A 24,607-nucleotide genomic window follows, 5' to 3' on the forward strand; every position below is an offset into this window, starting at 1 on the left:
TCCCAAGTAACGGGGACGACAGGCGCGGGCCACAGTAACCAGCTGCTTTCACGTCTTTTTAGCTCCACTTTCTGGGTCATTTTCTTGTACAATTGGTCCCCCTGTAGTGGCCTCCTCCTCCACAGAAAGTCTGAGCTGACCTTGTCCTAGAATCTTCACCAGGGCTGATCTGAGGACTGTCAGTGACAGAGTTCAGGGTGGGTAAACTCCCTGTTGTCGTGTCACCCTGTCTTATTGGCCACTGGCCGGGAAGAAATGGGCACCCCAGGTGCTGGACGCCCCCTGACTAGCTTCTCACAAACACGTGTCCAGTGTAGTAGTTTGTAGCAATGTGCCAACTGGCCTCTGGCCCTGAGCTGGGCCTCACAGACACGTCTCTGTTCCTAAGATGACAGAAGTGACCACCTGGGCTCCTGGTGACAGCTGCAGGGGAGGAAAGAGGGGAGAAGTGGCTCCCCCCCTCAGGTGCTGGCCTTGTGGGGTCAACCTGCCCACGACAGGGAGAGGAAACCTCTTTATGTGACCTCTGAGCCCCCCCCCCCACATGCTGGGTGTGTTCTGAAACTCCCTGAACTCGGGGTTCAGGGGACCCAGTGATGGCAGCAGAAGCTGCAGCCAAGGGAAAACTGTCCCCTGCTGCCTTGGGTGCCCAGCCCCATCTGTCCCTGCAACACCCCCTGCTGAGGGTAACTGGGCCGTTCTCTTACGCAGCAGGATCATCTGACTCAGGGTTTGACTTTATGGTGGTGTCATGGTTTGAAGCTTAAGTGTCCCCAGAGGCCTGTGCGTTGAAGATTCTGTCACTGCCCTGTGGTGCCACTGGGAGATAGTGAACCCTCAGGAGGCGGGACCTGGGGCGAGGAGGTTAGGTTATTGGGGCGGGACCTGAGGCGAGGAGGTTAGGTTATTGGGGTGTGTCCTTTAAGGTGGAACCTAATTTTAATTTACAGGAGGAGAGCCACAGCCTCCCACCTACCAATCACAGTGCCCACGGCTCCAAGTCTGGGTTCAGACCTCTGCGGAGTCTGCTGCCCCCACCCCCCTCGCCCTCCTTCAAATGAAACTCGGGCCCCAGTGAAGCCCAAAGGCCCGCGTCCGTGTCACCAGCAGAGATTTATTGTGCACGTTTGCAGTTGAAGCATTTGCCTTCACTGAAGCCACCTGACCACGGAGGGTGGGCCCAGACCTGGTGGCAGCTGCAGGGCTTGGGTTCGCCCCAGCATTCAGATGACGTCCCCACTGTGTGTCCCAGGATCGTGTGTCCCAAAGACAAGGCCCAGCAAAGAGCAGGAGTCTCAGAAGAGCCCTGCAGGGTCGGGACCACAGAAGGGCCCAGGCTGAGCCCTGACAATGCCGAGCGCAGGGGCGCAGGGACGGGTTGCTTTTTAATGTCAGGATGGAAGTCAGACTAGAAGCAGCACAGGCTTCAGGGAAGCGCCAAGCAAGCAGGGATGAGGGGAGCCAGGAGGCCCGGGGTCTTGTCGGGGCTTCCATGGGACAAGGCCGGGAGATTCTGCCTCTAGCCAGTTTGGCCAGCTGCCCTCTGACCTCCAGGCGGGGGCCATTGACCCTGCTCTGTCTTCCCTCAGCACTTTCTGGAAAGTTCCACTGTCACGCTGCCCAGGTGAGGCCTTGCTGGGGACAGCATCGCACCACCTCTCGCGGGTGGGGACGGTCTCACCTGTGCTGCCCCCAAAGTGCCCACTGGCCATCACCCTGCCTTCTCCCACAGGAGGAACCCAGCTCACCAGCCCCGGGGGCCAAGCACCGGGCCCTGGGGAGTCAAGGACCATCTCTAATGCGGGTCCCTTTCTGGAATCCTAAGAAATCCCCTGGCCCATCGGGTCCTGCTGTGTACACTTTGAGGAAATGCTCATTAAAATAATAACAACGCGCTGGGCGGGGGACGCACACCTGTCACCCCAGCAGCTCAGGAGGCTGAGGCAGGAGGATTGCAAACTGGAGGCCAGCCTCAGTCACTTAGTAACTCAGCGGGACCCTGTCTCTAAATAAAATATCAAAAGGGCTGGGGACGGGGCTCAGGGGTTACACACCCCTGGGTTCAATCTCTGGGACCAAAAATAAATAAATAATAATAATAACGACGATGACGACGTCACAGCGACAGGCTGTCTGCTGCTCTGGCGCTTCTCGGAGCCCCGGTGTGGCCTCGGCCTCCCCCTCCATCCTCCAGGGCAGGAGGAGGACACCCGGGGGAGCCCTGTCCACTGCAGGTGCTGAGCAGAGTTGTTGCACCAAGGATCCTCCAGCAAGGCCTCCCGGACCCAGGACAAGGGGGAGGCTTCCAGAATGTTCCAGGGGGGATAAGAGCAGGGGTTCCCAGACAGGGAACCTGGGGGTGTGGAGGCCCCCAGAAGCTGATCCTCAGCCCAGACTGACCAAAGGAGCAGGCGGCCTCACAGTAGAAAAGGAAGTGGCAGAGTGTGACCCTCCAGTCGGGAGCAGAAGGGACGTTTCTTTTGGCGCCAGGGATTGAACCCAGGGACACTTAACCCCTGAGCCCGTCCAGCCCCTGTTTATATTTTATTTAGAGACAGGGTCTGGCTGAGTTGCTCAAGGCTTCACTAGTTGTTGAGGCTGGCCTCCACCTTGCGGTCCTCCTGCCTCAGCCTCCCCAGCTGCTGGGATGACAGGCGTGGGCCACCGGCCTGGCTAGAATGAGCTCATTTCGAGTCACAGACCCACTCACAGACCAAGCCCTGTGTCTTAGAAGTCTGTCCCTTTCTGGCTACCCAGAGATCCACCCAGGTGTCAGGTACGACAACACTCTGGGGACAACCCTGAAGAGACAGACCTGGCCCCTGCCTTCCTAGGGTCTTCCTTGGGGACAGCCCACACTGAGCCTCCTGGGTCCCCCTTTTCCGGGGGCACAAATAGATTCCCAACAGGCTCCTTTACGGGGCTGCCTCTCCTGCCAGGGCCAGCAGCTGCGGGGTCACAGGAGGACAGTCCTGACTGTCACAGCCTGCGCCGGAAACACCCCAGGGAAGTCACCGACTGACCCAGGAGCCCTGGGCAGCGCCGGAAGGAGCCGCAGAGGAACAACTACCCGGACGCATCTGCCCGGCTTCTGGGAACACGGATGGACTTCCCGTGTCATTTAAAATGTCACCCCTAAAATACATTCGAGGGGTGACTCAATGAGCTCCACTGTGGGCGGAAGCGGGCGATTCCATGTCCCCACACTGGAGCCCAGGGGGCGGCTGGCGGGCAGTGTCGTTCTTGCCAGGGCTGTTCCTGGCTGCACTGTTTGTGGACTTCCCTGCCTCAGGACCTTTGCACGGCCTTTCCCGTGACGTCACCGTGGGACCATTCTTCTTCCTCCTCCTACCTCTACCCTGTCAGCGGGAAGACCCTCGTCCTCCGGCTCCCGGTGCCCAGCACACGCTGCTCTGCACAGAGGTCACTATGCGCTCAACACACGACAACATGCTGCCCTTAGCTGCCGCCTGCCGGAGGGCGGAGTGCTCTGCAGGAGGCCCGGCGGAGGAGGCCCGGCAGCCTCACGGGCCTCGATGCCCACCGTCTTCCTCAACCAGGTCCGAGGGTGGCGGGATGAGGTCCCGGGGGTTCATCCTGGCCACCAGGCACACGTCATAGCTGTCGTGCATGAGGACGTTGACGGCCACCACATTCCACTGGTTCTCCCAAGGGTCCAGCTCCAGGATCTCCTTGGAGATGACCTCGTGGCGATCTGAAAGCCGGCAGAACAGGGGGACAAGGTGTCACGGGGACAAGGGGTTTAGGTGTCATCATCGCCACGCTAAACGGATCTCCCCGCAAAGCAGGAAGCACCAAAAAGTAAGTAACAGCCGAGTAAAGATCCCTGAGGGGACACACAGTGTCCTTAGAGCCACAGAAGCTAAGAAAGGCCACGTTATGGCGCCCACCCAAAAATTAACCAAACAGGGAAGAGGAACACTATTTTTGTTTGTTTTTGGTCTCAGGGATTAAACCCAGGGGCGCTCAGCCACTGAGCCCCGTCCCCAGCCCTTTTTTCTATTTTATTTAGAGACAGGGGCAGGACCTCGCTAAGTGGCTGAGGCTGGCCTCCAACTTGCCATCCTCCTGCCTCAGCCTCCGCGATACCAGGTGTGCAGCACCGTGCCCAGCTGGTATCACAATTTAACAGCATCTACCTTGTCTTGAGGTGTTACAAGTCATTAAAGAATGCAGGAGGATGTGCCTAGGTTCTGTGCAAATACTTAGCCATTCTACAGAAGGGAATTGAACATGTGACGTTTTAGGTCTCTGTGGGGGTCCTGGACCTAACCCCCCGAGGATACCCAGGGACAACTTTTCTATGGAAATCATAGTTCAGTGGGATGGAGAGATGTGCCAATTGGTTGTCGGTCACTGTGACAAAATACCTGAGATAAATAGCTTATGAAGAGGAAAGGTTTCTTTCGGCTCCCAGTGGCAGAGATTTCAGGCCCTGGTTGGTGGGGCCCTGTAGCTTTGGGCCTGGGGTGGCAGGTTCATCATGGTGGGAGCCAGTGGCAGAGGAAGCTGCTCACCTCGAGACAGCAGGAGGTGCAGAGAGAAGGGGAATAGGGGTCCCAATGATGCTGTCAGGGACACGCCCCCAATGACCTAACTGCCTCTCGCTAGGCCCCACCTCCCGAAGACTCCTCCATTTCCCAAGAGCATCACAGAAGCCTGCAGCAGCACAGGGGCCTCTGGGAGACATTCCAGATCAAAATGCAGCAAGGGGGTAACAGCAGGTGTGGGTCCACTAGGTTGGGGACACACAGGTGACACTTGGGCTTTGCTGGCCAGTGGGTTCAGGAGTGCTCTGGGACTCGGGGCTGGTTTGTCTCTTCTCTCCCTGGCACCTCCACGGTGTGCATCCAGGTCTAAGGACATCCACCATTTTTATTTGATACTGCAAGACCTCCTACATCATTCTTCCTCGTTTGCCAACTGATATGACACTGGGTCCACATGGCTGATTTGAAACAGGAACGTTCTGGGTGCAGTGGCGGCCACCCGTAGTCTGAGCTCCTGGGGAGGCTGAGGCAGGAGGATCGCTTGAGCCCAGGAGTCTGAGGCCCTTGGACAACATAGAGACCTGGTCTCAAAAACCCAAACCACAATAATACAACAAGATGAGAGGAGTGAAGTCCCATCTGCGGAGGTGACTCTATTCTTATGTCCACGATGAGTAACTGGACACTCTGAAGTGCTTCCAAAGTAGTATCTCAGTTAGTTCTCTGACAGTAGTATCTCAGTTAGTTCTCTGAACAGTAGTATCTCAGTTAGTTCTCTGAACAGTCATCTGAGAGAGACTGATCATTTTCTCCATTTTGTTGGTCCAAGGAAGCTGATTAACTGGCCTGAGGATTCATGGCGGCTGAGGGACAGTGTCAGGGTCTGAATAAAATATGGAAAGGACGATGTTGAGGCCCTGGGGAGTGTGAATCTGGAGCGGGTGCCAGATGGTGATCAGAAATCACGTGAGTTCTCTTAGGCACTGGTGGGCAGATCAGAACATGCACCCGTCAGAGACGGAGGCTGCAGTATTTATGGGTGGTGTGGCCTGGTTTTTGGATTTATTTTACATACTCCAGGAAACAAAAATAGGTTTGAGGCCCAGAGAAGACAAGAATGGCCAGATCACAGAAATAGTCCTGATTATATTACTTTGTTATGCTCCATATATAAATATCTTGTGACACTTGTGAAGACAGAAGCCAACCCGCACAACCCCCAAGCAGAACTGGTCTGGCCTAGGCTGGATTCACAAATTGGGTTTATAAATCAACTTGGGAAGGGCCAACAGATTAGCAATGATCCTCATTAGTAGCTTGATGTATTTCTCGATTTCGGGAGTGGGAGAGGGCTTTATATCTTTTAATGTGATTTATTTATTTATTAAGAAATATTTTCAAAAAAATTTTTTTTTTTTTTTTTTTAGTTTGTAGTTGGTTGGACACAAGACCTTTATTTTATTGATTTTTATGTGGATCAAACCCAGGGCCTCACACGTGCTAGGCAAGCGCTCTACCACGGAGCCGCAACCCCAGCCCCTTAATGTGACTTATTAAAAAAAAATCCCAATGCATACACTAGCAGGGCTGAAACTGGAGAATTTGAAAGTGCTACAGACAGAATCATTTGGGCCAAGCTGAAATATTGGACATTTCTGAGTTTCTTTTGTTGGATGTAGAATTCCTTTTGGGCTGTGTGGGGTGGTGCACGCCCAGGGGCTCAGGAGGCTGAGGCAGGAGGATCGCAAGTTGGAGGCCAGCCTCAGCAATTTAGTGAGAGCTTCAGAAACTTAGTGAGACCCTGTCTCAAAATTAAAAATAAAAAAGGCTGGGGATGGGGCTCAGTGGTTAAGCGCCCCTGGGTTCAGTCCCTAGTCTGTGCCCTCCAGCCCCAAACAATTCCTTTCCTGTGTCTTCTGGAAATGGGTGCGGTGTTGATTGATTTTCACGTTTAAATGTCTTCTTATGTATCTAAGGGTACCAATTCCCCCTCCCCATTTTTTATTGGTGCATTGTGGCTGTACAAGATGATTCTTACATGCTCACAATACACAATGTGACAATATAATGTGGCCAATGTCACTGTCCAGTGCCTCCCCTTCCCTCCTAGTTCTTGGCCCCTTCCCTCTTTCGGTCTCCCTTTGATTGTTATGAGATCCCCCAGCCCCACCTATCTTTCCTTCTTCCTCTTTGGCCTCCACACGTGAGAGAGAACATATGACCCTGGACCTTCTGAGTCTGGCTTATTTCACTTCACATACGGTCTACAGTTCCATCCATTTACTGGCAAATGCCATTGTGCCGTTCTTTTTTATGACTGAGTAATATTCCACGGTGTATACGTGCCACAGTTTCTGTATCCACCCATCTGTTGATGGACACCGAGGCTGGCTCCACGGCTTGGCCACTGTGGACGGAGCTGCTGTGATCGTGTGGTTGAAATCTCTCCAGTTTGTCCCTTTAGGCTGGACGTGCATGTTGACCCAGGACCTGTTCACAGTGGGGTCCCGAGTTTCCCCCGTGTCCTTAGTGGGAAGGTGAGTGCGTGGGATCATCATCTTGCTGCAGGTTCCCGGGTTCCTGGGAGCCGGGCGGCCTGTCTGGCTGCTGTCGTCGCTGACGGGGAGAAGACACGAGATCTTCTCCCGCCCTGACCCACGGTGAGGGGGAGCCGGCGGAGATGTCCTCCATCTCCAGCTCACTGTCGCTGTGCCGGGGCTCTGTTCTTTGGCAGTGACCCCTCGGGTTTGTGTAGTGAGAGAAGGCGTCCAGGTGTCCTTCAGATGACCCCAGGCTGGGGCTCCAACCACCGGAGTCAGTGGGCTTTTGGCTCACCTGAGTGTTTACTGAGGAAGGTTTTCTTTTCTCTTTAAAAAAAATTTTTTGGGTGCTGGGGATGGAGCCCAGGGGTGCTTACCCACTGAGCCAAATCCCTGGTCCCTTTTATTTTTTATTTTGAGACAGGGTCTTGCTGAGTTGTTGAGGCTGGCCTCCAACTTGCGATCCTCCTGCCTCAGCCTCCCCAGGGGCTAGGATTCCAGGTGTGCACCACTGCGCCCGACTTTGTTTTTTATTTTGAGACAGTGTCTTAGCCTTTTCCCTGCTGTGACCAAAGGAGATGACAAGAGCCTCGTAGATTTACCTGGTGCTCACGATTTCAGAGGTCTCAATCCGTAGATGGCTGACCTCATGGCTCTGGGCCCAAAGTGAGGCAGAACATGATGGCAGAAGGGTGGGGGACAGGAACCAACAGCTCAGGACATGGCCACCAGGAAACAGAAATGTGTTCACCAGGGACAAAATATGCAGCCCAAAGGCTTGCTCCCACTGACCCTCCTGCTCCAGCCACCCTCCGCCTGCCCACAGTCAGGGCCCAGGTGACCCCTGTCACAGGGACAGTGCGCTGATTAGTGAAGACGCTCACGACCACTCACTCCACCTGGGAACTTCCTTGCACGCTCACACAGGGGCTTCTGGGGACACCTCGTACCTAAACTGTAACAGGGCCTCGCTAAGTGGCTGAGGCTGGCCTCTAACTTGCGATCCTCCTGCCTCAGCCTCCTGAGTTGCTGGGCACTTCTATCCACTCTTACCCTTGGGGACTCATAAGCAAGGGACAGGGTTGGCATTGGAGGGACCTGCTCACGTGAGGCTCAGGTTCTCAACGTGTCACCACACTGACAAGGGCAGGCCGCAGCCTCAACCCCACCCACCCGCCGGCTCTTCCCCCTCACTCCGTGTCCCCCAAACCCTCACACGCGATCCCAGAGCTCCTCAGGACCCCTGGGCTGCTACCTGGTGAGGGCGGTTCTGGAACAATCCCCCATGAAGACGGCCCCGGTGTATCATGGGGTAAAGGACCCGCGTGGTGTTGGGGGTCACTGATGAGGGCTCAGGGCCAGGCTGGGGCAGGGGCTCCGAGGTGGGCGCTGCCTGGCACGGGTGAGGCCCTGGGCTGGATCCTCGGCATCACGTAAAACATAGACCACTAAAGGCAACGTGTCCACCTACCGCTAAAATATAGATAGATGTTAAAAAACAACGAGGTGTCACAGAGCTCCCCGGGGTGGCACAGGGACGGCTGCCTGGGGACGGAGCCAGGGTGTTCAGGTCCACCTGGGGAGTAAGCTGGTGAGCCTAGTTTTGGAGAAGGTGTCACTGAGCGCAGCGAGCCCAGGGGAGTGCCACACACGAGTGTCCATCCCTGGACCCTGGGGACCCCTTTCCCCTGATGGGCTCTTAGGTGAGGTGCTGACTCGCTGTTTTGGTCAATAAAAGGTTTTACTGAGGACACTCTCAGCAGTCCTCATGAGGCCAGGGAGAGATTTCCTCCTGGTTACACGGTGCCCAGCTGTGGGGTCCTAGCAGGGGACACTGGGGACACAGGACACGCCCTCCTCTGTGCACCGGTCTCTGGTGAGGTGGCAGGGAAACAGGTCGTCCACACCCACAGCCACTGTGCAGGAGCTTGGAGGCCACCTGGGCTCTGGCCTTATCTCTGTCTCGTTCATTTATTTTTTTTAATTTTTATTTTTCCTTCCTTCTACGTCCTGATTCACTTTAATTACTGTTTGGTATTTTTCTTTTTCTTGGGTCCTGGGGAGTGAACCCAGGGGCCCTCCACCCCTGAGCCCCGTCCCCAGCCCTTTTTCTACTTTATTTAGAGACAGGGTCTCACTGAGTTGCTCAGGGCCTGGCTAAGTGGCTGAGGCTGGCCTCTAGCTTTCGATCCTCCTGCCTCAGCCTCCTGAGCCCCTGGGATGACAGGCGTGGGCCGCCGTGCCTGGTGTGTGGTGGGTTCCTTCCGTTCCTTTCTATCTTACTGTGGATGGTCGATAAGTCTCTCAGACTCCATCCTGTTTGGAGCGAGTGGGTAAAAGGAGAAATAATACATGGTAGAGCGAGGCACCTACCCCAGGCGAACGTGGCTTGTTCTCAGGTGAGGATGTTTCCTGGTCTTGCTGGTGGTGAAGGAGCCACTGTGCTAATGAAAGGGACAATGTCCCTGATCCGAGTAGACAGAAGCAGCTCCTGAGTGTCACAATAAGCCTGACCATCAGATGATGCCTTGGCGGTGGGGGAGGCCGCTGGTGTATTGAAGGGTGTGAAACAGCAGCAAGTGGCGGAGGCTGGCCTCTACCTTGGGATCCTCCTGCCCATTTCGTTGGTTGTCACGTGGTCCATTGCAGGGGAGGGGACGTGGACGTTCTCTGACCATCCTCTTGAGCACATAAGCATCGTTATAAAAGGCTGTCTAGCAACTTTCTCTGGCCGTGCATTCAGTCAGTTAAGGATTTCACATTTCCCACCAGATTGGAGGAAGGGACGTGGGAAAGCACTTGGGATCCAGGGTCCCTGGCGTTCTGAGTAACGGCTGGTGAATGAACTCCTACTAAGGTCTTCGGGGCTTATTCATAACCAATATGGCTGCGGCATTATGGGCTAGCACAGAGGAGAAGCGGCTCCGGGGGCGGGTTATCATGGGCTGTCCACTGCGCCTCAGTGTGGGGGGAAGAAAATAGGTCACTGAGGCCCAACAGAACAGCCTCCTGCCCCTCCACACTGATGGCCTCCATCCTTCCAGACAGCCTGACGCTCTCTCCTGTATTCTCGGCCTTCTTTTTGGTCAAGAGAAAGTGGGACGGCTGGGGAGGGACAGGAATCGAGGTGACCAGAGTGGAGGGAGAGGCCAGCCGAGTGGGCCGGGCAGCAGGGCGCCCTCCCTGGACAGCTCAGATCCTTGTATCCCGGCAGGGCTTGTGGCTGTTAGGCCTCCCGGCTCTGCCCGGCTTCTTGCTGCCCTGGTCCTTTGAAGAACAAATAAAGAAAAAGAGAGCCAGGTGCAGAGGTGCACGCCTGTCATCCCAGTGACTCGGGAGGCTGAGGCAGGAGGATTGTGAGTTGGAGGCCAGCCTCTTCAACTTAGTGAAGCCCTGATCAAGTTAGCAAGACCCTGTCTCTAAATAAATTATAAAAAGGGCTGGGGCTGGGGCTCAGGGGTTGAGAACTTGTCTAACAGGTGTGAGGCCCTGGGTTTCAGCCCCAGAACCACGTAAAAAAACTCAGTCAGGGCTGGGCTTGTGGCTCAGAGGTGGAGCACTCACCTAGGAGGCTTGAGGCACTGGGTTCGATTCTCAGCACCACATAGAGAATAAAATAAAGATTTAAAAAAAAAAAAAACACCTCAATAAACAAAATAAAGGTATTGTGTCCGTCTAGAACTAGAAATATTAAAAAAAAAAAAAGAACCAGAGGAGCTCAATCATGGCACTTGATTCGCGCATCTCTCCTGCTTCATGCTGAAGTTATGACCATTATTCTCTCTCTGTTGTGTATGATTATGTGCTTATTAAACAAGGTCGGCCTAGCACGAGGCCCTGCTCTGCACTGTCGGCCTGGGCAGGACGTCTTTCTTTCAGAACATGAAGTGCCCGGAGCTCTGTTTCCAACAGGTCTGTGCTGGCCACTGCGGCTGTCACTGAGGTCACACTTAGTCTATTTGGCAGTATTGGGGTTGGACCTAGGAGTGCCCTCCCCCTGAGCCCCGTCCCCAGCCCTTTTTATTTTTTATTTAGAGACAGGGTCTTGCTGAGTTGCTCAGGGCCTCACCAAATTGCTGAGGCTGGCCTCCGACTTGCGATCCTCCTGCCTCAGCCTCCCATGTCTCTGGGATGACAGGTGGGAGGCTCCGGGCCTGGCTCTCCCTATATTAACATCTCCCCCACCCCCCCCCCCCGATTTCTCCCCGCTTCAGGTTCAATGCTGCCCTTCGGGGTCTGTGTGGTTGGTGTCTGCCGTGTTCTGGCCACAGGATAAGCCAGGACCCACTGAAGGTGGCCCACACCTGGGGGTGCGGATACTCGCTAGGTAAACGTGGAGCCCGAGCGCACAGGTCTAGGGACTCGCTCAAGGTCACTGAGCTCCCGAAGCCTGACTCTTCCAGTGTGGCCCTGCTCTTGGGCAGTCACCTGGACACTGAGGGTCAGAACCAGCTCCAGGGCGGGGACCTGAGTGACGGGGCGGTACCTGCTCCGTGGAATCCCCCGCAGACGTACAGCTTGCCGTCCACGGCGCCTGCGCTGCTGGCGTTGGTCCGGAGGGAGAGCAGGGGACTGGGCATGGGCGGGCCCTCCCTCCAGAAGTCCCCGTCGGGGTTGTAGATCTCCACCACGTCCAGGCACTTCCGAACCTGGCCCTTGTCTCGACCCACACAGCCGATTCCCCCTGCAGAGAGCGACCCAGGAAACGGCGGGTCAGGAACGGCAGGTCCACGTGGGCGGCCACCTCGGCCGGTGGGGTCTGCCCCCCAGGCTCCAGGACGGTGGCGCGTCCCTTTCCCGCCTGGTGCTGCTTCTAAGATCATGTCACAGCAGCAGTGATGTCTGCTACGTGCCCATGGCCAAATTCAATGTCACTTGTTTTCTTTTTGATACCAGGGACAGAACCCAGGGCCCTTAACCCCTGAGCCCTGTCCCCAGCCCTTTATATTTTGTATTTAGAGACAGGGTCTCGCTGAGTTGCTGAGGGCCTTGCTAAGTGGCTGAGGCTGGCCTCCACTTTGCGATCCTCCTGCCTCAGCCTCCTGAGCTGCTGGGATGACAGGTGTGCCCCTCAGTGGCTCTGCCGCCCAGTACTCAGCGAGTTCACGGAGCTGGAGGTGAAGGCTGCTCTCCCCACCACCGGGGCTGAGCCTGGGCACCAGAGCTGCCAGGGACGGCTGTGGAGAGGAGTCCTTTTCCCCTTTGCTGACCGTCTGGCCTGTGTCCCGTCTCATTGGGGATCCAGGGACGGAGGCTCTGAGCCCAGAAGGCTGCTGGCTGCCTGGCATGACCTGACTGGATCGACAGTGCAGCCCAGTGACCACGCGGAGTCTGAGCGGCTGAGTCCAAGGAGAGCGACACTGGCCTCAGCTGACCACACAGCTGCTGTCCCGGGGCCCACTTTCAGGGAGCCACCGAGAAGGTTCTCAACCTCACCAAAAGCGGAATCTCTTCCTTGTGAGGTGAGAGGCCCAGGGCGAGGCTTCAGCCACAGCTGGACACCCCCAGGGAGGGTCACCGGGACTTAGCTGTGCGATCCCGTAAGGGCCATGGAGATGCTCTGCGCTGCTTTGCATCGTGACCTTGTCAGGGACCAGCAAGGTCAAGGGTGAGCCACAGGGGGGTCAGGTGGAGGCCCACAGAGACCAACATCCTCCATGTAACTCAGAACCTTCACAGCAGAGCCCGTGTCTGTCCCCACCAGACACAGAAAACATGGGGCGTTATCTTGTCCTGTGGATTTTTTGGAAATAACAAATGACGTCATTTTTGTTGCTCTGTTACCAAAAGTGTATTTATCTGGGTGTGGTGGCCCACGCCTGTGATCCCAGCAGATACGGAGGCTGAGGCAGGAGGATCACAAGTGGGAGGCCAGCCTCAGCCAAAGTAAGGCCCTAGGCAACTCAGTGAGACCCTGTCTCTAAATAAAAATATAAAAAGGGCTGGGGACAGGGCTCAGGGATCAAGGGCACCTGGGTTCAATCCCTGGCACCAAAAAAAGTGTATCAATGACGACGTTCGTCCCTTGGTCCACAATCTAACCCTTGGATCTGTGCTTTCTTGCTGGCTGGTGACAGTTCACGGGCTCTGCTTGAGGGGTGGTGTGTGTGTGGGCTTCCAGGGTGTCCCCTTTTTGTTCCTGGCCACAAAGGCGGGACCTACTCCCTGTGTCCCCCTGGGTGTGATGTCACCATCAAGGACACGAGGGCAGCAGACATACCGAGCGCACACTGAAGGTGACTCTTGATGAGATAAATAATCAGAGGCTCCATCTTTATTAATAAGCCACACCCGCCTCCGGGGAGACCTCCTATGAGAGCCCTCCTGGGGGTGGGACACGGGCGCATCTGTGGGACGTCAGTGGGATCTCGACACCTCCGAATGTCTAGTTCATGTGCCCAGAACCTGTGAGCCCGAGTTTAATTCAAAAACAGGCGAATGGACAGACTCTTTCCAAGTCACCTCCCAACACATCCCAGATGCAGATCAGAACCCTAACCCTGGGTCGTCATCACTGTGCGTTTTTGCAGGGGACGGAGAACAGGACGGGAGGGGACACTCCTCCCTGCCCCACCTTCCTTGAGATGGAGGCTCCCTCCTGCGTTGGCCTGGGACGGACTCTTCCCTCTCCGAGGGGCCTGGGCGTCGCCTTCTCTGCCCACGGAGCCTGGCGGGAGCTGGCAGGGGCACAGGACCCGTGGACACGGTGGTGCTGGCCCTGTGTGCCTCGCCTGCAGGTGGCCTCAAGGGGGCAGGCGCATTCTGCTCTCCCGGGGCCTGATCCAAAGCAGGAGGAAGATCTTGTGATAGTCACCAGGTCCCCAGCTGCCTGCGGGGCCAGCCTGGGGGTGCCTGTGTGTCCCTGTGCCCTGGTGACACCACGTGGGCTGCTGGGAAGACGGAGCCCGCTCCATATTCTTGGCTTGTCACTTGCTGGCAGGACAAGGTGGTCGATTTCGTTCCTGTGTCATGTCCTGCTGTGGCTGTGAGTGTCCCCAGAGTCCCCGTGGGAGGTGACACAGGAAGGTCCAGAGGAGGAGTGAGGGGTGTGAGGCCCTGAACCCCAGCAGGGAATGGCTCCCTGGGGTCCCCTGGTGGCCCCTGGAGGCAGGTGGGGTGTGATACAGGTGGTGGCCCTGGGGCTGTGGCTTGGGGTCTCTATTTGTCCCTGGAGAGTGGAGTCCCTGCTCCCTTGTCCCCATGGGAGCTGCTCCCTCCCCACACTCTTCCTCCATGATGTCCTGCCTCCCCTCGGCCCAGGAGTGGGGCCGCCGTCTGTGGACTGGGACCTCGGACACCCTGGGCCCCACGTCCACTGTCCCCCTGTGCAGTGGTGTTGGAGGGTCCTTTAGTCACAGCAGCAAAGTAGCCGACTAAAACAGTCCACTTTTTTGTCATCTGCAAACGAAGGATGTCACACTGATTTCATAAATTGGTGCCAGAGTGATTAGACGACCACACGGGGGGGGGGCGGGGGACAGGGAGGAGTCACGTTTGTGGTCTGGGCACCTGTTCACGAGGGTCCCTGCAGCAGCTTTGACGCTGATTCTCAGGGACTGTATCTAAGTGACGTGGCGAGCAGGCAGTTGTGACTCGAGTCTTATTTCTTGCTCCTTTTCACGTTCTAGGATGTTCGTAAGGAAGCCAGCGGGTCCTGAAGTTGCTCAAGTCTCATGTTTGATGATTCTCAAGTGTTTGCTAAACCTGTGACTGATGGCAATTCAAATTGGGAGGCTGAGGCAGGAGGACTGCAAGTTGGAGGCCAGCCTCAGCAACTCAGCGAGACCCTGTCTCTAAATAAAATAGAAAAAGGGCTGGGGACAGGGCTCGGGTTAAGCGCCCCTGGGCTCAATTTCCGGTATCCCCCCAATTAATGGCTTATTGATGGTCAACTTGCTGTCACAGGTTTCTTTCAAAGTTGCATGAGGCAAATGGAAGGCGAGGACTGTTTCTCGTGGCATTTTATCAGGTCAAGGCCAGCGGGGCCCATTTCCCAACTTAAATCCACCGCGTAAGCAGTGCCTTGGGAGAAGCCGACAGGAAGTGGGGACAGTCACCAGCCGTCAGTAAGCAGTAAGGAGAGAGCAGGGTGACACGGCTGGGCCGGTGCGCAGGCTTGTGACTCCAGGGGCGCAGGAGGCTGAGGCAGGAGGATCCCAAGTTCACAGCAGCCTCAGCCACTTAGAGGCCGTGTCTCAAAAAAATAAGGACGGGGTGCGGCCCCGTGGTTAGAACCCCAAAGAGAGAAGCCGGGTCATGTTTCCTAAGGCCTCAGGCTCCAAGTGAGGGTGGGAAACGTCAGAGATGGGACACCTCGCGTGACAGTGAAACAGATTGTCACCCGCATTCTGTTAGCAGGACACAGACTCCACTTGACAATACGAGTCTGAGAAAGAAGCCCATTCGCTCTGGCTGCGCCCCCAAAGCCTACAGGCTGCAAAATCCTTTTCTGTCTTTCTCCATGTCTGCCTGACCTCTGCTGCGCCCCTCAAGTGTGCGTGCCCAAGGGAGTGACCCGCAGCCACGTCAGTGACGTCTCCCTCCACCTGAGCCCAGAGCAGGCTGAGACACTTGTTAGCTCTCTGCCTGCCATTTGGGTCAGAGCTTTCTGGGGGTGACGGTGGCCGTCCTCCTGGGCCCCAGGACAGCCACCCGCAGCAGCCAGGAGCTGCACAGACCACGGCTCTTCCTTTCCCCTTCGTGGGGACCGTCTCTGATGCCACGACCAGGACCCCGGCAGGTGTCCCATCAGCCCAGGGTTAGGCCACTCCAGGACTGTCCACCCGTCTGGGGACGTGGTGACTACAGGGTGGCTCTTCATGCCACCTCACACCCCCTGGCCTCTGGACCTTCCCTGTTGGGTCCCTGTCGATTTTTATTTTTGCTTGAAGAACATTCTTGAAGCTTCTTGGGTGGGGACCCCCTCGGGTGGTGATGCTCTTGGTTTGTCTGAGACGTCTCTATTGCTCTCGCAGGACCATCTCACAGGCTGTGTCCTTGTCACCGTGGCACACCAAGCGGACGGCCCTGCTGTCTCCTGTGTCCCACACTGTGGTGGGCGAGGCCACCTGTCAGTCTGTCGCTCCTTTTCCTCCAGCTGCATTAGGCCCTGTTCCTCTGGGGTCCCTCAGTCAGGTCCCTGTGCCCTCGGCTCTCGATGGTCAGCCAGGCTGGCACCGTGTTGGCACGAGGCTCCGTCCGTCTTTCCCTAGTTCCAGGACCCCCCACACACTGTCCCTCAAGATGCTGTCCCTGGCCTTGTGGGTCCACTGTGGCTGTGACACAACACACGAGGCTCGGAGCTTCAGGAAGAGGAGGCCTCCTCTGGGGAACTCGTGCTGGGTGACATCACAGGTGGCAGGGGCACAGGAGGGGTCACACGGGGAAGAGGGAGCAGAGGGCAGGGCGGGGCAGCACTGGGCTCCTTCCTCTCTTCCTCTTCCTGTCCTGGCCGGGGCTGCTGTCCCAGAGCCACACCCGGCCCTTCCTGTTGGAGGCACGACCTCTCTTCAGGGGCACAGGCTGGCTTCAAACACCGGGCCTCCTGCGTTGGCCTCCGCGTCACTAGGAGGACAGCCGGGTCCCCTGCTGTGGCTGGCTCACTGCTGCAGGACGTCACTGCCCCTGCAGAGAGCAGAGTCCCCGTGACCCGATGACCTCCCACTGTCCCACCTCTGAAGGCCCGGCCACCTCCTGATTCTGTCACCTCGGGATCAAGCCTTCAGCACCTGAACCCCTGGGAGATGAAGTCCCCAAGCAGAGCAGCCTCTTCCCTCTACGGGACTTGACTGAACGTCACCCATCTTCTCCTCTGTCCCCCACGTCCCCAACTTCTCTTCCATTCAGAGAGAGAGAGGTGGCGGGGAAGGGAGGTGGTGTGTGCGTGAGTGAGTGTTCGTGAGTGTGTGAGTGTGCACAGTGTATGATCGTCGTCACTCTGTGTTGTATCCTGGACAATTTCTTCAAGACTCTCTCCTGATTTGCTAGGTTTCTCCTTACCCACTGGCCTTTGATCACTATGCACCCTTCACACTGTGGGTCCAGCTGGCTCGTCCCACACACTTTTTTCAGTACCAGGGACTGAACCCAGGACACTTAACCCCGGAGCCCCGTCCCCAGCCCTTTTTACATTTTATTTAGAGACAGGGTCTTGCTGAGTGGCTGAGGCTGGCCTCCACCTTGCGATCCTTCTGCCTCAGCCTCCAGAGCCGCTGGGGTGACAGGCTGCGCCACTCCATCCAGCGTCCCAAATACTACTGACCACTCTGTGTGGTTTTCTGTTTCTTCGTGACACTTGGCCATCTTTTATTTCTTTAAAAGGAATACAGCTATTTGACACCACTTGTCGGATGGCTCCAGTACGCGTGGCCTCCTGGTTCTCTGTTTCTATCAGACGTTATTCCACGGGCTCTTGCTCAACGTGCTTGTTCCTTTAGCTGCGGGATGTTTTCTGTTCCTTGGGAAGTTACCTGTGGGGACTTTTTGAGGTCTGGGATAAAGACACACGGCTCCAGAGGGAAGGGAACTGATTTCCTGTTATAGGCACCCAGGGCACCAGCAGCATGCGCCACCCTACAGATGGAAAGGGCTGCTGTGGGGGGCTCGGGTGTGTGAGGCGCAGTGGAGCCCCACTCGTGGCCGTGTGGGTGGTCATCGCTTTTCAGGGACGTGCGAGTCTTGCACCTCAGTGATCCTGTGTCAAGTCAAGTTTCCCTGCTGCTCTCAGACATGGGAGACATAGGGCAAGTTGACTTGTCACACACCCTGACACAGGGACGCGGCTCTTCAGAGTGGACCCCAGGGACACCAGCCAGATGTCCCACCTGCCAACCAGGTGTCCCACCTGCAGAAGTTCTGGTGCCCTGGGAGACACCGCAGTTTAGACTGGCAGGGTTGTTTGTTGTTAACATTTATTGTTAGTTGGAGTTGGACACAGTACCTTTCTCTTTTTAGGTTTATTTTCCTCTGGTGCTGAGGATCTGACCCAGGGCCTCCCACGTGCTAGACAAGCGCTCTGCCACTGAGCCCCAGCCCAGCCCTAGACTTGAGGTGTGACAGACGCTCTGGTGTCTTGCAGTCCCTCAGTGAGATGGCATTTTTATCAATTAATTAATTTTGGAGGGTACCAAGGATTGAACCCAGGATCTTAACCATGGAACCCCAACCTTTTAATATTATATTTAGAGACAGGGTCTCCCTGAGTTGCTCAGGGCCTTGCTAAGTGTCTGAGGCTGGCCTCCACCTTGCAATCCTCCTGCCTCAGCCTCCCGAGCTGCTGGGACGACAGACGTGCACCACCCCACCCAACTTCTGATTGATTTCTAGATCTGAAACGGTTCTTTTTGACAATGTGTCTCCTTCCAAATCCTCTTCCAGGGGAGAGAATGGTGGCATTTTTACTCTGTAGCTGGAAGTCTCTTGGTCTCGCTTATCTTTTTGCTAGCTAAATGCTTACTGGCACCATAGATTTCAGAAGCTTAAAAAGTGCTTCATGGAACATTGTTAGATATTCTCACATGGAGACTCGGCCTGGATATCTACCAGCCACACAGAGGAGAGTGAATACTTGGTCCATTTTTATGACCATTAAAGGAAACTGTTTATGCAAAAATTCAACAAAGTGCCTACGGCATAAAGTCGCCCACAGCAGCAGTTATGAGGCCGCGTGCTTGGGCTGCAGGGATCGTTCATCCGTTATTAACCTTAATAACTCCCAGGCAGACAGACATTCCAGTTTGGGGTGGGGAGAGTATTAGCGATTGAACTCAGGGGCCCTCGACCCCTGAGCCCCGGCCACGAGACCCTGCATCTTAATAAAAAAATATACAAAGGGGCTGGGGAGATGGCTCAGTGGTGTAGTGCCCTGGGTTCAACCCCGTGGCCCCCAGAATATATGATTCAGAGGAAATCAATTGGCGACATCTCTATAAATCTGGTGGATCTGGTGAAGTGACGGCCACTTGGTCTTCCTGACTGAGATGAAGTTTGGCGACTCACAGATACATTTGGAAGGGGACAGACAAGGGAGAATATTTCATGTTGACTGAGCCAAAGTGCCAGGAGAATAAAGATGGCCGCGCTGTCGGCCAGGAGCTTACCCAGCACATAGATCTCCCCGTTGAGGACGGCCGCGCTGAAGCGGTACTTGGCGTACTGCATGGGCGCCCGCTCCCGCCACCGATCCTGGCCGGGGTCGTACAGCAGGAGCTTGTTGCTCAACCGATCAGGCTCCTCGTCGGGGCGATCCATCTGCGCGAAACACGAGGCCAGAGAGCAAGACCAGTCAGCGGTCTCCGCCAGGAACAGCAGCCGGGGGACAGAGCGTCTGTGGTCCCTCACAGAGCCCAGGCCTGGGCCTCGGGGTGGCAGGACATTGTCAATGTCACAGGAACCCCCCTTCTGTGGTCTCGGGGCTGGATCCAAACCAATCAAACTGTGTTTTTATATATATATATATATATATATATATATATATATATATATATTATGTTTTGGGGACTGGGGATGAAGCCAAGGGCCCTGCACCCTTGAGCCCCATCCCAGGCCTATTTGTATTCTATTTAGAGACAGGATGACGCTGAGTTGTTAGGGCCTCACTAAAGTGGCTGAGGCTGGCCTCCACCTTGCGATCCTCCTGCCTCAGCCTCCTGAGCCCCTGGGACCCCAGTCCTGCACCCCTGCACCCGTCTGAGAGAGCATCTTATCAAATGTAGGTGTGACACTCTTAGTGTCCAGTGACTACGGCGTCTTCAACAGAGCCAGGCCCAGAGGAGCCATGCCAGTTAGTTATCCAAGAGATTTCCTACATGACTCCCATGTTCACATAGGAACCCACGACCAGGGACACCCCGCAGCAGGCCCAGCCACAGGAGTGGGAAGCCACACCCCGTGTAGGTGACATGGCAGGATGCTCGCTGCTGTCACGGGGAGCTAAGGAGGACTAATGAGTAACTACAACCAAAGAACGTTCTCACCTGCGGGGTCCAGCCCCCCATCACATAGAGCTGCTCCTTCACGGTCACCACGGCGTGGCAGGCCAGCTGCAGCGGGAGGGGGGACACTCTCTTCCAGGTGTCGCGCTCGACGGAGTACCTGTCCACACAGTTGGTGACGAGGTACTGGTTTTTGACTTTCATCTGTCCTCCTATGACATAGAGGTCCTTGTGGACGCTGCCCAGAGCATAGAGCTCCCGGAATTCGGTGGAGGACAGCTTCTCCCAACACTGGTTCCCTCCGTCATGGTACCTGGAAATCAGCAGAAAGGGAGCCAAGGATCAGCGTCCACTCGAAAACAGAAGGCCCAAGGGACATATTCGTCTGTGTTCCAACTGAGCACAGTGAGGTCTGGCTCTCCCAACTGGAGAGGAAAGAAGATCAACACGAGACAGCTGTATACACACCAGCTCTAGAGGCTGAGGCAGGAGGATCACAAGGTGGAGGCCAGCCTCAGCCACTTAGGCCCTCAGCAACTCAGCGAGACCCTGTCTCTAAATAAAACATCAAAAAGGGCTGGGGACGGGGCTCAGGGGTTAAGCCTGTCTTGGGTTCAATTTCTAAGAAAAAATTACATGAAAAAATCATGGTTTTCAGGCAGAGAATCTGAAAATATCCAACTCAGGATTTCTAACAGGCTGTCTGATGTAGGACACAGAGAATTTAAGGACTGTAGTTCTAACAGGCTTCAAACTGGGTCAAAGGACGGCGTAAAAGCTCATCTGAGGACGTGGGCCGGGCGCTGGGCAGACAGTCTAGCCCACTAGGTACGGTGACTTCTTGTATGAATTGTCAGATTGATCTAAGAAGAGTCGCAGGGGACAGGGGCTTGGGGTCTCTCGGGGCCTTCTAGAGAGCTGACATCTGTCAGTCACCGAGCATGAGCGCTTACGTCCGCCCCTTGTCCCACTCAGGGTGACGTCTCATTTTCCCAGTCGTGATCTGAGAAGGACAAAGTACTTAGGGCAGCAGTGGATAAAATATGTGAAATCCAAAGTCTCAGAAGACCTAGGAAGGTACCCGGAATCAAAACCCCACACACGCACCACCCAGGACAACCCGGAACCGAGAAGCCAGGTTCCCTCCGTGAACAAGAAGAACTGGAGAAGTGTGTTCTGTACCGAGGGCAGTTTTTCAGTGACACCTGACAGTCAGGCCTGGAAGTTTCTCTGAGGAGCTGTTTCCGGGCGACTCCCACATTTCCCATCAGGAACACTCTGCCTGGGGCTGGACAGGCCACTTGGAGGTGTGTGCCTGGCTTGTCACCAGGGACTGCAGGGACGATCAAACCCCTGTCGCTCTGGGCAGGAAACCAAACTCCCGAGCATCCCAGGGTGACACCTTCACCACTGTGTGGGTGTTTGGAACAGGAAGGAGACCCGGGTCTCCGTAGGGCTCCTTGATGAAGCCCAACGGGGCGAATACCCACGTAGAGCTGAAAGGTGGCTGTGGTTTGAGACACTGTGAGATAACAGGCTCAGAACAGAATGGATCCTATGAAGGTTGGACAGCACTTGTTTGTTGAGTGACTTACTGATCATATTTTTGTTTCAACGTTGAGAATTGAAAACGAGGAGGAAAAAATGCCCAGCTACAAATACAAAACTTTTTTTTTTTTTGGGGGGGGGGGGAGGGTACCAGGGATTGAACTCAGGAGGGACCTTCGACCCCTGAGCCCCATCTCCAGCATTTTATTCAGAGACAGGGTCTCTGTGACTTGCTCAGGACCTCGCTGTTGCTGAGGCTGGCCTCCAACTTGCAATCCTCCTGCCTCAGCCTCCCAAGCCACTGGGATGACAGGCGTGGGCCACTATGTCCTGCCGGAAACCATTCTTAAAGCCACATGCTTTCATGAGTATTTAGAAAAGATGCAGAAATTAAGGACAGAGAGCGAAAGCTTTCTGGTTAGGAAAATAAATTACTTACTACTCTGAGTAGTTTTTTAAAAAGCTCAGAGAAGTCTGTGATATAAACTTTTCTTATTGTTTCAAGTTCTATCAAGGTCCACAAAAAATTCATTATAACGCACAATATGGATAAATCATGAAAGCTAAGTGAAAAATACAAGTGAATTGTAACATAAATACAGGTGACTTAGATTCAATCATGTTTTTCGGAATTAAAGGAAGAGAAAATAGATTCATAATGTGGATGACTTCTAATGAATGTTGTATATATGCTACATTCAGAGTTATGGCCTTATACACAGGTACACATAAAACTGGGTTCTGCATACTAATCTTATACATATATTTTTTGGTACCAGGGATTGAACTTAGGGGCCCTCAACCACTGAGCCCCATCCCCAACCCTAGTTTCTATTTTATTCAGAGTCAGGGTCTCACTGAATTGCTCAGGGCCTTACTAAGTTGCTGAGGCTGGCCTCCACCTTGCGATCCTCCTGCCTCAGCCTCCCAAGCTGCTAGGATGACAGGCGTGGGCCACTGCACCGTGCCTTTTATACTAATGTTTGTGGAGACTTTCAGGGTCACCCGACAGGCTCCATGGGACTACAGAAGTGACCACTCTTGGCCGTACTCCCTTCTACTGTTGCTACAAACCTGTAGATTTCCACGTTCTTACTCCTTTGTCTCGAGAGCCTGGAGGGTGTGGCCTCCCCAGCCACGATCAGGGTGTTGTCTGCCAGGACCACGCCAGCGCACACGGTCCCCAAGCCCTCCCCGTATTTGGGAGACGAGATGAAGTAGGTCTTCCTGGCCACGGGGTCGTAACAGAAACTCGCGTCCCCGTAGTTCCTGTGTCGCGAGCGGATGCCCGAGGCGTTGTTGCCGATGCAGAGCAGGAGGCTGGTGGTCTCCATGCCGTAGCGCAGGGGCGGGGCGCGCTGGCGGGGCGCGCGGAGGGCCTTGAAGGCGCCCTGCAGGAGGTCGATGCAGCCGGCGTCGCTGAGGAGCAGGGTGTTCCTGCGCAGGGCCTCCCTCAGGAAGGCCGGGGCCACCAGCTCCAGGCGCACCTGCTGCAGGAGCTGGGCCAGGTGCGGGGCGCGCGCATCCTGGTCCCGGCCGACCCAGCGCAGGACCAGGTCCAGGATGCCCTCCTCCCGGGTCACGTTGAGCTCGTCCGACTGCACCAGGGCCAGGAGCTGGTGCAGGTCGACCTCCAGGATCTCCTCGTGGAGGCTGACCTCGGCGAAGTGGTGGTGCAGGAACCTCCTGGAGCGATCGTGCAGGTCCTCGGCGCCCATCAGCCTGGCGAAGTGGTAGATGCCCAGGCAGTTGGCGGCGTCCATGTGCTCCGCCATGTACCGCTGGCAGACGTCGAACAGGTCCTCCACCTGCAGGAAGCGGGCCACCGTGGCCACGGCCTGCACGTTGGCCGGGCTGAGGTCCAGGGCGGCGCTGTACATGTAGCCCAGCACCGCGGCCACGCCCTGGGCCGGGACGTCGTGCAGGGCCACCTCCCCCTGCGCGCACTCGAGCAGCCCGCAGGAGAACATGGCCTTGAAGTAGGGGCTGAAGGCGGCCAGGACCACGCGGTGGCAGGGGAAGCGCTCCTCTTCCGCCACCAGCACCACGTCCACCATCTCGGCCGAGTCGCGCATGCTCTTCAGCCTGCTCAGCAAGGTCAGGCTGTGCCGCTGTCTGTCCTTGTCCTCGGTCGTGTGCTCCATGACACTCTCCCAGGTTCTAAGGGTCCTTTGACTTCGGCTTTAATTCCTGAGGAGCTAGGGATTCCTGAATTCCAGAGATTCCTGACGGGAAGGAAACAGATGGTTTTTGTCTTATAAGATTCTGTATAGTCGATGGAATATTACTGAGCCATGAAGAAGGATAGAATGATGGCATGTGCAGGTAAATGGATAGAACCAGAGACGATCATGCTAAGTAAATAAGCCAGTCCCCCAAACTAAAGGATGAGTGTCCTCTGAGATATGCAGATGCTCACACACAAGGGGGTGAAGGGAGAATAGCAGTTCATGGACGAGACACAGGGGAGGGAAGGGAAGGCAGGGAACAGGAATGGGAGAGGCAGAGGAGTGAATGGGCATCACTTTTCCAACTCACCACGTCTCTCCACAGTCAGCATCCTTTCCTAGCGATGGACTGGAGGACTAAGCTAAGCTCCTCTCTCCCCACCCCCACCCTCATATAACTCCATCACACCTTGGGCCTCAGATAAATTTTAGATAGTGTTTCAGAGACAAGTACGATTTAGTAAGAACTGACACTCTGGTATTGGGCATCATTTAAAATCTCATATAGGAACACACGACCAGGGACACCCCACAGCAGGTCCAACCACGGGAGTGGGATCCCAATTAGAATAAGTTAGACTCCACCTACGAACAATATGTTAAAACACACTCTACCGGCTGGGTGTGGTCATGCACATCTGTCATCCCAGTGACTCAGGAGGCTGAGGCAGGAGGATCCTTAGTTCAAGGCCAGCCTCAGCCACTTAGCAAGGCCCTGAACAACTCAGGGAGACCCTGTCTCTAAATAAAATGCAAAAATAGGGCTGGGGATGGGGCTCAGGGGTTAAGTGTCCCTGGGTTCAATCTCAGGTACTAAAAACAAACAAAAAAGCCCCAAATCACTCTAT

At 55.4% G+C, this 24,607-nt stretch overlaps 1 protein-coding gene and 1 long non-coding RNA gene across 2 annotated transcripts; one reads left to right on the forward strand and one right to left on the reverse strand.

Annotated features, from left to right (window-relative positions):
- Positions 1-3,020: 3,020 nt before the first annotated feature.
- Positions 3,021-23,750, reverse strand: Kbtbd12 (kelch repeat and BTB domain containing 12). Its single transcript, XM_071605918.1, has 5 exons — positions 22,606-23,750; positions 20,026-20,296; positions 19,150-19,300; positions 11,538-11,735; positions 3,021-3,715 (listed from the first exon to the last, which is right to left on the reverse strand). The coding sequence occupies exons 1-5, from the start codon at positions 23,673-23,675 to the stop codon at positions 3,525-3,527; spliced, it is 1,881 nt and encodes a 626-aa protein (XP_071462019.1). The 5' UTR covers positions 23,676-23,750; the 3' UTR covers positions 3,021-3,524.
- On the forward strand, positions 13,405-14,993 carry LOC114107132 (uncharacterized). The gene is made up of 2 exons (XR_011705545.1): positions 13,405-14,015; positions 14,680-14,993. It is a non-coding gene; the product is annotated as an uncharacterized lncRNA (long non-coding RNA).
- Positions 23,751-24,607: the final 857 nt, after the last annotated feature.

The sequence above is a fragment of the Marmota flaviventris genome, chromosome 20 (assembly GCF_047511675.1).
Source record: "Marmota flaviventris isolate mMarFla1 chromosome 20, mMarFla1.hap1, whole genome shotgun sequence".
Classification (NCBI taxonomy): domain Eukaryota; kingdom Metazoa; phylum Chordata; class Mammalia; order Rodentia; family Sciuridae; genus Marmota; species Marmota flaviventris.